Below are 17,273 nucleotides of genomic sequence, written 5' to 3'. Positions count from 1 at the left end.
GTTTTTCTTTCCTACTATGGTTAAAAGGAAAGTTGTGTAAATAAATGTATAGCATCTTTTTTGTTGTTTTCAAATATGTTATAGAATACATAATATAAAAATACTGTATTTACTGATTCCATTTATATCTGGAAACTGAGATAAATTCTATAAAAAATGTACTTTTAATTTTGTTTTAAATTAGGAATATGCCATTGTGGTAGAAGGAACTTAAACTCAGAATTAGAAAACCTGGGTTTAGGTCACCTTTACCCCGATATGTTCTCCATGTTACCGTGTTTTTCTTTCTGAGTTTTAGATTTTTTATTCATAAAGTGAGAATGTTGCACCAGGAGATTTCTATGGCAGTACTTTTCTTATTTTCGACTCCTGGCCTCAAGTGATCTGCCTTATTAGCCTCCAGAGTAACTGGGGTTACAGGCACAAGCCACTGCACCTGGCTTAAGACAGTACTTTTCAGAATGTCCGTTTGTGACAAGTTTAGGAGCCTTGTACCTACCCAAAAGTAAATACTGTTTTCTTCATTGAGAAAGTTTTTCCATGAAAAAAAAAATGTTGGCTGAAATAAACAGTGCTGTTGGTGCTATAGTTGATTCGCATCCTGCAAAAGCTGCTTAGTTCCTCATAGCCTGGTAATCTGCAGTTAATTTGGAGGCCACACTTTGATATCAGGGAGCAAAATAGTTTAGCAAAATTAGAAAAATAGTTCCTGTTGGTTGTATTTCCTCTTATGAATTGACTAAGATTTTTCTCCATTAAAGCTATTGAAATTTTAGTATATTTTAAAGATAGATTTATGTGAGCTCTTTCTTGTAGTTAATTTGCTGTAAGTATTCTTCCCATACCATTTGGCTTATTTCCATGCTTTACTCTCTTTTCCCCACTACAGGTTCGCAATTCAGACCCTAATGATCCAAACAGAGAGATGGTTGTTCAACTACTAGATGACTTTAAAATATCAGGAGTTAATGGAACACGTATCCTTTTAAAAACCTATTTGAGAATAAATCATCCCAATCCCAAAGAAAGGAACTAGATTTGTTGTGTAGATGGCCTTGGTGTCTTTTCTCAAGGCAAACTATAATAAAATTACCTCTTTTATTGTACACTTCTGAACACAGCTCTGAATTTTGTCTGATTTTGTGTGGTGTGATTTTTCAGGATATTGCTTTAAGTTTTTTGTCCCCTTTTCAGGCAATTAGACCGAAATCAAAGAAACTTTTAGAAAATGCCTTGTATCACCAAGTAAAGAATCTATGATTTTTGTTAGCACAGAAACCTTAAGGGAAGTAATTTATTATGAAAAATAGTGTGTTGGCTGGGCATGGTGGCTCACACCTGTAATCCCAGCACTTTGGGAGACCGAGGCAGGTGGATAACCTGAGGTCAGGAGTTCGAGACCCACCTGGCAAACATGGTGAAACCCTGTTTCTACTAAAATACAAGAATTAGCTGGGCGTGGTGACAGGCTCCTGTAATCCCAGCTACTGGGGAGGCTGAGGCTGGAGAATCACTTGAACCCGGGAGGCAGAGGTTGCAGTGAGCCGAGATTGAGTCCACTGCACTCCAGCCTGGGCGACAGAGCCGGACTCTGTCTTAAAAAAAAAAAAAAAAAAAAAAAGATACTGTCTAAAAGAAAGAAAGAGAAAGATAAAGAAAGGAAGAAACTGGGTAAACAATTTAAAGTATGATTGTATTTATTATACTAAGCCTCAACTTTGAAGAGGCTGTGAATGTAGATTATGTTTAGAGTCTAAAAGGGTGTAATTATTCGTGTTCTGTTATAATGAAAAACTGACTTGTTTTGTTTTTATCTGGATTTTTAGAATTGTAGAATTGGAAGGAACTGTAGCTGATTTTCTTCACAGGTATCAAAGTGATGTGCGGTGAGCTAATTGAAAAGTTGTTGAAACAGCTATGCTTATAAAGGTCAATCAGATTTTTCAGTAAAAGTTGAAGTCGAATCTTACTTAGATTGGAGAATCTAAAATACCTGTTTATAAGCTAGTCTTAAAATGTATAAAGACATTTCATATATTATTTTACTTTTCATGCATGTTTAGCTTCCTTTAATGCACATTCCTAATTGCTGTTGATCTTTTTTTATTTAAAGGAGACAGGATTACACGTGACTGTAGTTTCATGTAGACTATGGGAAGAGATTTGAACAGAGAAGCAGGAAGGAAGTTGGAAAGGAGAGAAAACAGTTGATAATGTGGAAAGACTATTGTTCTAAAGTCAATTCTGAGTCATTTCTTAGAAAAATACAAATCACAGATCCCCCAGATGTCTAAGGAAAACTGCTGCAACCATCTTAAAACAGTATCTTGTGCTTATTGTGGTCATTTTGTAGATGGCTTTCTCTCTCTCTCTCTCTCTCTTTCTCTCTCCCTCTCTCTCTGTTTTCAAAGAATTAATAATTCTAACCAAGAAATTTTTAAAAAACACACACAGGGTGTCATGATGGCTGTATCTGTTTTTTCTATTATTTAATCTTGTAATGTTTTTCATTGTGCCAGATTTCTTTACTAATTTGCGAAAGTTCCAAGTAAAACTATAGAAATACTCTCAAATCTCCCCGGTAATGCTGAGTACCTTTATTTGACCCTAACTAAGCAAAGAAGGCTTTTTAACTATTGAAATATCTTAGTATGTTTGAATTTCAAGTTCCAAGATATTTTTCTTTTCTTTTTCTTTTTTTTTTTAGATGGAGTTTCATTCTTGTTCCCTAGGCTGGAGTTCAATGGCACGATTTCGGCTTGCCATAACCTCTGCCTCCCGGGTTCAAATGATTCTCCTGCCTTAGCCTTCCAAGTAGCTGGGATTACAGATGCATGCCACCATGCCCAGCTAATTTTGTATTTTTCATAGAGACGGGGTTTCTCCATGTTGGTCAGGCTGGTCTCACACTCCTGACCTCAGGTGATCTGCCCGCCTCGGCCTCCCAGAGTGCTGGGATAACAGGTGTGAGCTACTGCGCCCTGCCCTCAAGATATTTTTCAAACATTGCTAGGTGATTTCTCTGTAGCTTCTGTCCATTGATTCCCTATTTTCTTTTCTCCCTTTGTTCTTAGCCATTTTTTCCTTTCTTCATCTTTATCTCCCAGCTGTCTTTGCTCCTGCATTAGTTACTACTATTAGAGATTGAAAGGATATAACTCAGAACACTATGTTAAGGGTTAGTAATGGCTCATGTCACTCTCCTGCTCCTACCCATTTTCCCAACATAACATACCCACACAGAGCTGTACATTCACATTCGTGTGTTTATGTTTGTTCAGGCATTTTTTTCTCTGGACCACTATCGTTTCTCATATTAAAATATAAAGGACACTAAACTAGAAAGTTAGTTCTTACAGAATTCCATGTAAACTGGCTCACTCTACTTGCCTGGAGGGTGAGGGGAAAAGAATGATTAAGAAGGAGGACAGTTGGTTTCTCTGTATAATGTTGACATTAGCCAGTCATTATTATCTACCTATATGACTTCCTATGTCTTTAGGATACTTTTTTTTTTTCATGCTATATGCTGTCTTTTTTGCTAGCTCCTTTTATTCATAATGTGCCCTAAATGTGCTTACTCAATAATGTAAGCCTTTTATTTTCAGCCTTTTGTTATTTTCTTTCCACTATCTCCCCAAGAGATTTTTTTAAAATTTAACCTTGTGATTTCAATTACCAGTGCTTCTGATTGCTACTCATTAGCTTTCTTTCACTCCAATTATTTGGCTCTTCCTTTTTGCCAATTGATTATGATGTTCTATCAAATATTTTTTTAAGCTACTATATGTTTGGTCATTTTAATATCACTGCTTACAAATTAAAACAACATTTTCAAATTGTAATATTTCTCTCAACAAATAAAAAGCAGATCAAAGCTAGAAACATTAAGAGAATAGCTTTACAATCCTATTTTATGTTTAGTCTTTTTAAGTAATCTGCATTTTAAATCTTGTTTTGACAAATTTTTTATTTAATTGCTTTTTATTTTTTATGTATTTATTTGTTTTGAGACAAAGTTTCGTTCTTGTTGCCCAGACTGGAATGCAGTGGCTCAATCTCGGCTCATTGCAACCTCCGCCTTCTGGATTCAAGTGATTCTTCTGCCTCACCGAGTAGCTGGGATTAGAGGTGCACACCACCACGCGCAGTTGCTTTTTGTATTTTTAGTAGAGGCAGGGTTTTGCCATGTTGATGAGGTTGGTCTCTAACTCCTGACTTCAGGTGATCCATCTGCCACAGCCTCCCAAAGTGCTGGGATTACAAGCATGAGCCACCATGCCCAGCCTATTTAATTCCTTGTTTAAAAACATTTCTTGGCCAGGTGCAGTGGCTCACGCCTGTTATCCTAGCACTTTGGTAGGCCAAGGCAGGTGGATCACGAGGTCAGAAGTTCAAGACCAGACTGGCCTACATGGTGAAACCCCATCTCTACTAAAAATACAAAAATTAGCGAGGCGTGGTGGCACGTGCCTGTCCCAGCTACTTGGGAGGCTGAGGTAGGAGAATCGTTTGAACCCGGAAGGCGGAGGTTGCAGTGACCTGAGATCATGCCACTGCACTCCAGCCTGTGTGACAGAGCAAGACTCCACCACGGGGGTTAAAAAAATTTTTTTTCCCAGCAGAATCGTAGGTAAATTTCAAATGTAAAGAAGTAGGAATAGTTTAACGAATCCCCACAGATCCATTACCCATTTCAGGAGTTATCAGCTTATAGCCAATCTTGTTTTGTCTGTACCTCCTGATAATTCTGTAGCCAATCTTAAACATTTTATCAGTAATTGTTTTAGAGTGCATTTCTAAACGGCAAGGACTCTTAAAATATAACCTAGCCAGTCACTGTATCTCATGCCTGTAATCCCAGCACCTTGTGAAGCTGAGGTGTTCAAGACCAGCCTGGGCAGCATAGCAAGACCCTGTCTCTACAAAAATAAAAAATACTAGACAGGCATGGTAGCTCATGCCTGTAGTCCCAGCTACTTGGGAGGCTGAAGCAGCAGGGTCACTTGAGCCTGGGAGTTTGAGGCTGCAGTGGGCTGTGATAGCACCACTATACTCCAGTGTGGCTGGCAGAACAAGATGCATTCTCTGACAAAAAGATTTGTTAAATAAGAAGATAACCTGAATGCAATTATTATACAAAAAAAAAAAAAATTGGGGCCAGTTTTAGTCACAAGTTTCTCTAGTCAGTGTTTCAGTCTCTCCAAATGTCTTGTGCTTTATTTTGTTTTTGTCTGCTGCTGCTGCTGCTACTATTACTACTGCTACTACTGGTTGTTGTTATTGTTCTTATTGTTCTTCTTCCTCTTTGGTCTAATTTTTTCTTTGTTGTGGTAAAGTACACATAACATAAAATTGTGCAGTCATTACCATCATCCATCTTCATACCTTTTTGTCTTGTAAAACTGAAACTCTACCTGTTAAATGACTATTAGATCTCATTGGTTTATTGTGTTAAGTCCTCTGTTTCCTTGCTTATCTTCTGTCTGCTTGTTCTAAACATTATTGAGAGTGTGGCATTAAAGTCAACTATTATTGTAGAACTATTTCTCCCTTTAATTATGTCAATTTTTGTTTAATATAGTTTGGTGGTCTTTTAATAAGTATGTAAATGTCTATAATTGTTATATCTTGGTGGTATGTTGAACCTTTTATTAATATATATAATATCCTTCTTTATCTCTTGCAACTTTTTCTGATTTAAAGTCTATTTTGTCTGATATTAGTATAGCTACCCCTGATTTCTTTTGGTTACTATTTGCATGGAATCTTTTCTTCAACCTTTCACTTTTAATCTGTTTGTGTATTTGGATCTAAAGTGAGTCTCTTGTAGACAGCATATAGTTGGATCATTTTTTTATATATATATTCTACCAAACCAAAGTTATATGAGCTTTTAGACTAATTATTATTATTTGACATATTGGGTTTTTAAATCATGTAGAAAACAAAAAGAGTTATGAACCATTATTACAATAATACTAGCTTTTATAATTACTCAAGTATTTACCTTCATTGATAATCTTTATTTCTTCATATGGATGCCTGGCTTTGTGTTATTGTTTAGTGTCTTTTCATTTCACCTTATAGGACTCCCTTGACCATTTCTTACAGGGCACATCTGGTAATGAACTCGATCAGCTTCTGTTTACATGGGATGTCTTAATTTTTCTCTCACTTTTGAAATACTGTTTGGCTTAATACAGGATTCTTGGTTGACATTATTTTTCTTTTAGTATTTTGAATATATTGGCCCACTGCTTTCTGGCCTCCAAAATTTCTAATGAGAAACTTGCTGATAATCTTATTGAGGATCCCTTGTATGTGAAGAGTCACTCTTCTTGATGCTTTCAAGATTCCCTCTTTATCTTTCAAAAGTTTGATTTTAATATGTCTTGGTGTGGGTCTCTTCGAGTTCATCTTACTTGATGCTCATTAAGCTTCTTGGATCCATGTCTTTCATCAAATTTGAGAAGTTTTCAACCATTGTTTTTTTCAAATATTCTCTCTGGCTGTTTCTTCTTTTTTATTTTTTTATTTTTTTATTTTGAGATGGAGTCTCACCACTCTGTCACCCAGTCTGGAGTACAGTGGTGCAATCTCAGCTTACTGCAATCTCTGCCTCCCGGGTTCAAGCTGTTCTCCTGCCTCAGCCTTCCGAGTAGCTGGGATTACAGGTGCACACCACCACACGCAGCTAATTTTTGTGTATCAGTAGAGATGAGATTTCACCACATTGGCCAGGCTGGTCTCGAAGTCCTGACCTCAAGTGATCTACTTGCCTTGGCCTCCCAAAGTGCTGAGATTACAGGCGTGAGCCACCGTGCCCAGCCTCCTCCTCTGTTCTTCTGGGACTGCCACAGTGTATATTTGGTCTACTTGATGAAGTCCCACAGGTCCCTTAAGCCTCTTCACTTTTCTTCAATCTTTTTTCTTTCTGTTCCTCACACTTGATAATTTCCATCATCCTAACTTCAGGTTTGCTGATTCTTTCTTCTGCCTACCCAGATCTGCCTTTGAATCCCTCTAGTTAATTTTTTATTTCGGTTATTGTACTTTTCAGCACCAGAATTCCTTTGGTTTCTTCTTAGTTTTTTTTTTTATCCTTATTAATATTTCCATTTTGTTTATATATTGTTTTCTTGACTTTCTCCACATCTTTTGTTCTTTGAGCTTCCCCCCCCCCCCCCCCAGATAAGGTCTTGCTCTGTCAAGGTCTTCACACCACCCAGGCTGGAGTGTGGTATTGGGAACACGGCTCACATCAGCCTTGACTACCCAGATTCAAGTGCTTCTCCTGCCTAAGCCTCCAGACTACGGGTGCATACCACCACACCCAGCTAATTTTTAAACTTTTTGTAGAGATGGAGTCTCACTGTGTTGCCCAGATTGGTCTTGAACTCCTGAGTTCAAGCAATCCTCCTGCCTTGGCCTCCCAAAGTGATAGGGTTACAGGAATGAGCCACCACACCTGGCCTGAGCATCTTTAAGACGTTTGTTTTAAAGTCTTTTTCTAGTAGGTCTGCATCAAGTCTTTTTCAGGGACAGTATCTATTGATTTATTTTTGTCAATTGAATATGCTGTACTTAACTATTTTTTCATATGCCTTGTGATTTTCTTTTGAAAACTGGACTTTTAAATCTGATATGGTAACTCTGGAAATTAGATTTGGCCATATCCCTAAGGTTTGATGGGGTTTGTTATTTTATTTATTTATTTATTTTCTGAGACAGGATCTCACTCTCTTGCCAAGGCTGGAGTACAGTGACACAGTCATGACTTACTGCAGCCTCGACGTCCTGGATTCAAGCAATCCTCCTGCCTCACCCTTTCAAATAGCTGAGATTACAGTTGTATGCCACCACACCCAGCTAATTTTTTATTTTTTGTGCAGATGGGATCTTGTTATGTTGCCCAGGCTGGTCTCAAACCCCTGGACTCAAGCAGTCATCCTGCCTCGGCCTCCCGAAGTGCTGGGGTTACATGCATGAGCCACTGTGCCTGACCCTGTTTTGTTTTTGTTTTTGTTATGTAGTCTGTCTCTTCCAAGGATCCGCCTGAGACGTAAACGAAAGGCCTTTGCTCAGTCTGCATCTTTCCCTGGACATGCACAGTCACTTTCTGATTTTACCTCTATATGCAGTTGCTTTTGAATATCCTAGTCTATTTATCTATTTAGAGACAAGAGTCTCTCTCTGTCACACAGACAGGTACAGTGGCACTGTCTCAGCTCACTGCAACCTCTGCCTCCTGGGTTCAAGCAATTCTTCTGCCTCAGCCTCCCATGTAGCTGGGATTACAGGTGCATGCCACCACACTTGACTAATTTTTGTATTTTTAGTAGAGAACAGCATTTCACCATGTTGGCCAGGCTGGTCTCGAACTGCTGGCCTCAAGTGATCTGCCCACCTTGGCCTCCCAAAGTGCTGAGATGAGAGGTGTGAGCCACCATGCCTGGCCATAAATGTCCTAGTCTTAATGTCTAACTCCCAAAGGGGAAAAAGAAAGAAATGAAGGAGAGGAAATAGGGCACTGGCCCTATAAATCCTTGCAAGATCACTTCAGCCAGAGGAGGGGCTTAAAACAATGGAGCAGGGGTACAAAAATGGCCACCCACCTTTCTGATACTTGGAACAGGATCCTTTTTGCTCACTGTGGCTCCAACAAACTGTGTGTAGGGCTGCTTGCTATAGGATTAGGGGATAGGTGGGTGCCACTGTGCTAAGAGCTGAAATTGACCAACATTTATAATAATTTATTATCCAAGCCTCTTCTGGAAGTTGTGAGCATTCAGTAGACTCCAGAGTTTCTTAAGAATCACATTAGACAGATTCTGCCAATGCATTGGTTGTCTAGGTGGGGAAACAGATTTCTGGTGGCTTCTTACTCTACCATCTTCTCAGAATCTTCTCTAGTTTGTGATTCTTACTTGAGTCAGGATCTGTATGACATTTTGGCAGTTTATTACCTGGCATCAAGATGTTCCAGGCTCACCTTGTGAATTTCCTGTCTTAAATCTAGAATCAGTTTTTCTCTAAGAAACCCTAATTCCATTGAGTGGGAAATGATATCCAGAATCTAAGCACTTCGGGGTATGCTTTGCTACTTGGTGAATCTTTACCTTTATGATTTGTTGATTCATTGCAAAAAGCACATACTTTCACCTCCTTCCTGTCTTCCCTTTTTAGGGGTCACTATTTGAGTTGCCCCCACAGCTTACTCTTTTGTGGATGTGTGGATTTGTTTGGATTATTTTTCCAAATTGTTTTATTTTGAACTAATTCTGTTGCTGTGCCATTAAGTTCACTAATCTTTTTCTTCTACAATAATCTGCCATTTATTCCATCCAGTGTGTTTTCATCTCTCACATTGCACTTTTTGTCTCCGGAAGTTCATTTTCGGTCCTTTTTTTTTTTTTTTTTTTTTTTTTTTTTGAGATGGAGTCTCCCTCTGTTGCCCAGGATGGAGTGCAGTGGCGCAGTCTTGGCTCACTGCAACCTCCGCCTCCTGGGTTCAAGTAATTCTCCTGCCTTAGCCTCCTGAGTAGCTAGGACTACAGGTATACGCCACCACACCTGGCTAGTTTTCTTTGTATTTTTAGTAGAGACGAAGTTTCACCATATTGGTCAGGCTGGTCTCGAACTCCTGACCTCGTGATCCGTCTGCCTTGGCCTCCCAAAGTGCTTGGGATTACAGTTGTGATCCACCACGCCTGGCCCATTTTCAGTCTTCTAAAAAATACCTTTCATATCTCTACTTAATTTTTTGAACATATGGAATACAGCTATAATAACCATTTAATGTCCCTGTCTAATTCTAACATCTGTGATGGTTCTGAGTCAGTTTCACATGATTGATTATTTTAATTTTGGATATGTTTTATTGCCGGGTGATCACATTTGTAAGTTTTACCTTATTGGCTGCTGGATGTTTTGTATTTCTGTAAATCTTCTTGAGCCTTGTTGTGGGATGCTATTATGTTACTCGGAAAGTGTTTTATCCGTTTAGATTTTACTTTTATGATTTGTTAGATGGATCCAAAGCATTGCTCAGTCCAGAGCTAATCATTCCCTCTGCTGAGGCAAGACCTTCCCAAATATATCCTACCCAAATACCCTGTGACTGAATTTTTCTAGTCTCTTTGCTGGGAACAGGCACTGTTCCAAGCCCTATGCGAATGCTAGGCATTGTTCTCTATAATCCTTTAAGATGTTTTTTTCTTCTCTGCCTCTGCTAGTTTCCTCACACACATGTGCTTTGCTGAATCCTTAAAGGGGCGGGCCCCCTCTGCAAATCTCCAAATTTCTCTCTTTCTGCAGCTCTCCGCGCTCTGATACCTTGTTCAGTGAATTATAGCTGCCTTGGTCTCTCCAGACTCTCAACTATTTGAGTTGCCCCCACAGCTTACTCTTTTGTGGATGTGTGGATTTGTTTGGATTATTTTTCCAAATTGTTTTATTTTGAACTAATTCTGTTGTTCATTGATTCAACTTGTGGAGTCTACCTGGAAAGCCTCAAGGCAATAAGATGGGGCAATCCCCGGGTTCAGCTCTTGTTTCTTTTTTTCAGGAACCACTGTACTTGTTGTCTAATGTCCAGAGTCTTCTGTTGTTTCTGTATTTGGTCTATTTGAGTATTGTTTTTTCAATAAGATAAATCCAGTCCCTGTTACTCCATCTTGGCTAAAGCAGAAAACTTGATAGGTGCTAGGTTTTTTGGGGGTTTTTTTGGTGGTTGTTTTTTTTTTGTATTTTGTTTTCTTTTTGAGACAGGGTCTCACTCTGTCACTCAGGGTAGAGTGCAGTGGCATGATCTCTGCTCACTGTAGCCTTAACCTCCTGGGCTCAGGTGATCCTCTCACCTCAGCCTCCCGAGTAGGTGGGACTACAGGAACATGCCACCACACTTGGCTAATTTTTGGATTTTTCTTATAGAGATGGGATTTTACCTTGTTTCCCAGGCTGGTCTCCTTGAACTCCTGGGCTCAAAGGATCCACCTGTCTCGGCCTCCCAAAGTGCTAGGATTACAGGCATGAGCTACCATGCCTGGCCCTTCATAGGTTTTATATTTAAGAATTTGCCAAGCAGTTTTCCAAAGCATGTGTACCATTTTAGACTTCCTCCTAGCATAATACAAGAGTTCTAATTGTTGGACAACCTCACCTACATTTGGTGATGTTTAGTTTTTTTATTTTAGTCATTTATTAGTTTGAGATGCTATCTTATTGTAATTTTGTTTTTTGTTGTTTTTTTTTTTTTTGAGACGGAGTCTCCCTCAGTCACCCAGGCTGGAGTGCAGTGGCCAGATCTCAGCTCACTGCAAGCTCCGCCTCCCGGGTTTACGGCATTCTCCTGCCTCAGCCTCCCGAGTAGCTGGGACTACAGGCACCCGCCACCTCGCCCAGCTAGGTTTTTGTATTTTTTAGTAGAGACGGGATTTCACCGTGTTAGCCAGGATGGTCTCGATCTCCCGACCTCGTGATCCACCCGTCTCGGCCTCCCAAAGTGCTGGGATTACAGGCTTGAGCCACCGTGCCCAGCCTCTTATTGTAATTTTGATCTGTGTTTGAAGTTGTCATGTACTTTTAATTTTAGGTAATTTGGAATGTTTCTTTTATGAAATTGCTTTTTTTTTTTTTTTTTTTTTTTTTTGATTTATTTAAGAATGTAGGCTAGTTGTTTTATGTCACCTTAGTTTGGATTTGTTTGACTGTTCCCTCATAATTAAATTCAGGTTAACCATGTTTGTCAAGCATACTACATAGATTATGTTTTAGTCTTCTCAGTATATTGCATTAGAAGGCACATGATGTGAATTTGTGCTTATCATTGGTGGTAATAAGTTTGATCACTTGGTTAAGGCAGTGCCTTCCAGATTTCGCAGTTGTAAAGGTACTTTGTTCTTTTCATAATTAATAAGCAATCTGTGGAATGATATTTTGACACTGTGACAATCCTTTTTCCCAACAGTCTTTCACATGTCATTTTAGTATTCACTGATTCTTATCTGAATCAGTAATAGTATATACTGTAGTGATTGTAAAATAGTGATTTTCTATTTCTGTAATCCCTTATATATTTATTATTTGGCTTTCTTCTCTAAAGAAGATGTTTCTCTTCCTCCTCCCTCCACACTTACTTTCAGATCAGTGTGGACTTGTTCTGTTTTCAATTCATATATTAACTCATAATTTTATTCTTTAAAATGGTCTGGCCGGGTGCAGTGGCTCACGCCTCTAATCCCAGCACTTTGGGAGGCCGAGGCGGGTGGATCATGAGGTCAGGAGTTCGAGACCAGCCTGGCCAATATGGTGAAACCCTGTCTCTACTAAAAATAGGAAAATTAGCCCAGCATGGTGGTGCGTGCCTGTAGTGCCGAGAGGCGGAGGTTGCAGTGAGCTGAGATAGCGCCACTGCACTCCAGCCTAGGCAACAGAGCAAGACTCCGTCTCAAAAAAAAAGTCTCCACATGGCTGGTGACATCCTTTTCAAGATGGTTCCTGTTTCTTCCTGACGTATTATCTTATTTGTTGGAACAGCAAGGTGTTCCAAGTTTACCCTGTATTTTTCCTGTGTTGGATTTGGCCATTTTTCCAAGGAGCTCAGGCTTTCCTTTAATGGAGAATCTTAAAGTCTGAGCACTAGACCATTACTGTATATGTATGTCTTGACTTGCATGTAGAAGCTAGTGGGGGTGGAAGACATCAAGATACTACTAAAATCCCTGTTGTGCCCTGCACAATTTTAGACTCAGAGTATTCCTACTGTGTGGTGTCATCAGGTTGTTCATACATAAGGACAACACATGGTGGCGCTGGAATCAAGATGAGTTTTGTAAACTGCAGAGCATTAAGCAAGTTTCCTACTTAAAAAAATGTTGGCATTTATGTTTTTGAGGTTTAAGTCTTTCTTGTACATTTGTCTCTTCTATAGTTAAGGAATGATTTGTTTTTCCTTGCTTTGAAACTGTGAGAGTGGGAATTTTTACCCCGGACACCAATTTTGATATTAGGGAAGAAACTAATTTACCTAATCAACAGCTTGAGCCTACTGCTTTCTTTCACTATTTGCATATGTAGGTTTCACTTTTTCTTTTACCATTGCGTATTTTAATGTACATAATAATACTGATAAGCCAGCCGCCCACAATTTTATGTTTCATGGATGCTTTCATTGACTATAGAATTAGACTTTGAAATTTTAGAATATTGACAGCTACATATTTATTCATTCAAGCTCTGTAACTTTTTATACTGAAAGAAAACAATACATAATATTTTAATGGGTGGAATTCACAGCTTGTCTTGCCCTGTTCTTTTGTGCCTTTTTTTTTTTTCCTCCTTAATGAATTCCTAGATATCTGCATGGTATTTGAAGTTTTGGGGCACCATCTGCTCAAGTGGATCATCAAGTCCAATTATCAGGGGCTTCCACTGCCTTGTGTCAAAAAAATTATTCAGCAAGTATGTATCTTAGTCTTGACTTTGTAGTGATTTTTTAATATTCTTAAAGTGTCAGGAGTTTATTTTTTCCAATAGAATTTTTGTTTTAAGGCCGGGTGCAGTGGCCCACACCTGTAATCCCAGCACTTTGGGAGGCCGAGGCGGGTGGATCATGAGGTCAGGAGATAAAGACCATCCTGGCTAACACAGTGAACGCCATCTCTACTAAAAATACAAAAAATTAGCTAGGTGTGGTGGCAGGCACCTGTAGTCCCAGCTACTCAGGAGGCTGAGGCAGGAGAATGGCGTGAACCCGGGAGGCGGAGCTTGCAGTGAGCCGAGATTGCGACACTGCACTCCAGCCTGGGCAACAGAGCGAGACTCCATCTCAAGAAAAAGAATTTTTGTTTTAAAAAGTAAGTTATTGGCTGGGCACAGTGGCTCACGCCTGTAATCCCAGCACTTTGGGAGGCCGAGGTGGGCAGATCACCTGAGGTCAGGAGTTCAAGACCAGCCTGGCCAACAGTGCGAAACCCTGTCTCTACTAAAAATGCAAAAATTAGCCGGGCATGGTGGCAAGCACCTGTAATCCCAGCTACTCGGGAGGCTGAGGCAGGAGAATCGGTTGAACCCGGGAGGCGGAAGTTGCAGTGAGCTGAGAGCGTGCCACTGCACTCCAGCCTGGGCGACAGAGCAAGACTCCGTCTCAAAGAAAAAAAATGTTAATTTTAATTGCTAAAATTAAATATTTCATTCAACCTTTAGAGTTTATTGTGCTTATTCTGTTTTTAAATGTTTTAACATAACTATTTTCGCCTAGGTTTGCCTCCCATAATAATTAGAAAGGGAAGCTGAGATTCCTGACTTGGGAACATTGGAGCCCTTATCCAGAAGTTCTGGTTGCAAATAGTAATTTTACATGAATAGATAATTGCTATGTCAGATTATTGCCATCTCTTTATACAGCATGATTCATGGGAATTTTCTAATTTTCTAAAGAGCCTTCAATATACAGTATAGAATTTTACCATCAGGAAAATTTTAATACTTCAAGGGGCAAAAATTTGTTTGGATAATATATCCTGGAAAGAGCTCCAAACTGGGCGGCAAGAGACCTCAGTTCTTCATCAATGAGGAAATTTGAATTAAAGATATCTAAATCTCTGTCATCACCTACATTACAACACTTAGAGGGTGTGTTGAATGTTTATTCTCAGTCTTTGCAATGTACATAGTTGAAGAATATCTCCAAATAGAATTAGCTTTGTAAAACATTGAAGAATTTTTTATTGTAAATAAATTCTTGCCTTTTTCATAGTTTAATCTTTCTGAGGGCCGGGCACGGTGGCTCACGCCTATAATCCCAGCACTTTGGGAGGGCCAGACGGGTGGATCACGAGGTCAGGAGATCGAGACCATCCTGGCTAACATGGTGAAACCCCATCTCTACTAAAAATACAAAAAATTAGCCGGGCATGGTGGCAGGCTCCTGTAGTCCCAGCTACTCAGGAGGCTGAGGTAGAAGAATGGCGTGAACCCGGGATGCGGAGCTTGCAGTCAGCCAAGATCGTGCCACTGCACTCCAGCCTGGGCAGCAAAGCGAGACTCCATCTCAAAAAAAAAAAAAAATCTTTCTGAGAAAGTTTCTTTGTGCTTTTTTTAAAAGGTGCTTTTGTTCTCTATAGAAAACCCTATCATATATATTTTTTAATGTCCTGTTATAATCTCTTGCTTATCCAGAAAACCTGTATTTTGTGTTTGCAAGTCTGCCACTCTATTTCCATTCAGGTGTTACAGGGTCTTGATTACTTACATACCAAGTGCCGTATCATCCACACTGACATTAAACCAGAGAACATCTTATTGTCAGTGAATGAGCAGTACATTCGGAGGCTGGCTGCAGAAGCAACAGAATGGCAGCGATCTGGAGCTCCTCCGCCTTCCGGATCTGCAGGTATATTTTCTTTTAGGGACTTTGCTCTCATTAGAAGTTAAAAGAAATTTCTATTTTTATTCTGTTACCAGGGAATTAAACACTACTCAATCCATTTCAATAATAACATATTTAAGAAATATTATAAGCTTCCAAGAGACATTCTCACTGTTACTTCCATAGGGGAAGGAGAAAACTAGATATTGTTGTGTCTTTGTGTTGTATCTTATAAAAGCTGGTGTGTATTGTTTAAAAATATTTTTTCTTATGATTTGATGGTTTTTGAAGTGTTTACCTCTTACTGTGATCACACATGCTCATTTATAGGACTGGTAGTCTATAGAGGGACAAGATAACATTGCTATTAAGAGTTTGGGTTTAAACACTGTAGTAGACACACTTGGTTTGAATTTGGGTTTCATCCTACACTGAGAAACCTTAGCTGAGTTATTTTGCTTTATTTTCCCTCCACTGGGAATTATTGGGATTAAATGGTGAAGCAGTTAGTAGTGTGCCATACAGTATTATATACCAAATAAATTATGGGACCAGGCACAGTGGCTGATGCCTATAACCCAGCACTTTGGGAGGCTGAGGTGGGAGGATCATTTGAGCCCAGGAGTTGGAGACCAGGCTAGGCAATATAGTAAGACCCTGTCTCTACAAAAATTAAAAAAATTAGCCAGGCATGGTGGTGCATGCCTGTAGTCCAGTTACTCAGGAGGCTGGGGCAGGATGATTGTTTGAGCCTAGGAGGTCAAGGCTGCCACGAGTTGTGATAGTGCCACTGCATTCCGGCCTAGGCAACAATGTGAGACCCTGTCTCAAGACATAACATTAAATAAATAAATATATAAAGGCTGCTTTATGATTTTTTTTTTTTCTTTTGAGATACAGATTTTAGTTTTAGTAGTGTCACTTTTTAGGAACTTATTTGATTCTCAAGTTGAAGTATTAGTTATATACTTCCTTTAAAAAGGAAGACTAAAGAAGGGGGAAATGGGGAGTTGGTTGTTAAATGGATGTAGTTTCTGTTTTACAAGATGAAAACATTCTACAGATGCTGTTATACAGCAGTGTGAATAGTGTTAAAACCACTGAATGTACACTTATCCAGAGTATAAATTTTTATTATGTGTTTTTTTAGCCAGTTATTATACAAATATTTTTAAAAGAGGAAGACTGAAGATCTGCCTTCCAGCTAAGCTACAGTTATCCATGACATGCTATAGAGCAAATTACTATAGCTCTTGATGTCACCTAGACTCCCCTTTTAAAACTGACAGATTCTGGATAGCATTTGAGGTGAAGAGGTTGTTGCTTGTCCCTTTCTATTTAAAGCAGTGCATGGAAATGCAAAATAGGTGATTTTAGCAGCTTTAGTCGTGGAAACCAGAAATGGGAACTTGGTTCTTTGCACTTACTGATGCTACCTTTTTTTTTTTTTTTAAGTTTGGCAATTTCTGTTATGCATTATTTTCTTTAAAAATGTTAACAATAATATGGCTTCTGCTTAAGTCATTTAAAAATAATAAGTTTTTTCTGCAATGTAGACTACGTAAGAAAGACTTTTCATTCTGGTAGAGTGTTTTATCTGAGCCTTAGTTTATATTGCCTGATGAATGCCAGAATTCTTACTTGGTTTTCTTTTCTTTTCAGTCAGTACTGCTCCCCAACCTAAACCAGTAAGTATAAGGTGTTTCTATATCTAATTTTGATCTATGGACTGCGGGCATGGGTTCTTCTGTTGTAGATGGTAATAGTTTGTTTCAAGTTTGAGAACCAAAAGGAAAAAAATTCCTGCGCTTCTATAATTTTCTCCAGTAAATTCCCATGCACCTTCATCAAATTTGTACTGGTGAGGCCTCTAAAAAATTTGAGTTTGTCTGAATGTAAA

General features: G+C 39.1%; 1 protein-coding gene across 2 annotated transcripts in view; it reads left to right on the top strand.

Moving 5' to 3' along the window:
• The window catches only part of SRPK1 (SRSF protein kinase 1), a 92,474-nt gene that overhangs the window by 34,963 nt on the left and 40,238 nt on the right, over positions 1-17,273 (top strand). For both annotated transcript variants that reach the window (XM_050787597.1, XM_050787596.1), the window contains 4 exons: positions 890-977; positions 13,358-13,464; positions 15,232-15,397; positions 17,036-17,061. In XM_050787597.1, coding sequence (XP_050643554.1) covers positions 890-977; positions 13,358-13,464; positions 15,232-15,397; positions 17,036-17,061 — 387 coding nt within the window. The remainder of the gene's footprint in view (positions 1-889; positions 978-13,357; positions 13,465-15,231; positions 15,398-17,035; positions 17,062-17,273) is intronic.

This window comes from Macaca thibetana, chromosome 4 (assembly GCF_024542745.1).
Source record: "Macaca thibetana thibetana isolate TM-01 chromosome 4, ASM2454274v1, whole genome shotgun sequence".
In the NCBI taxonomy this organism is placed as follows: Eukaryota; Metazoa; Chordata; class Mammalia; order Primates; family Cercopithecidae; genus Macaca; species Macaca thibetana.
The sequence above is the reverse complement of the archived record's forward strand: the minus strand, read 5'-3'. Positions and strand labels throughout refer to the sequence as shown.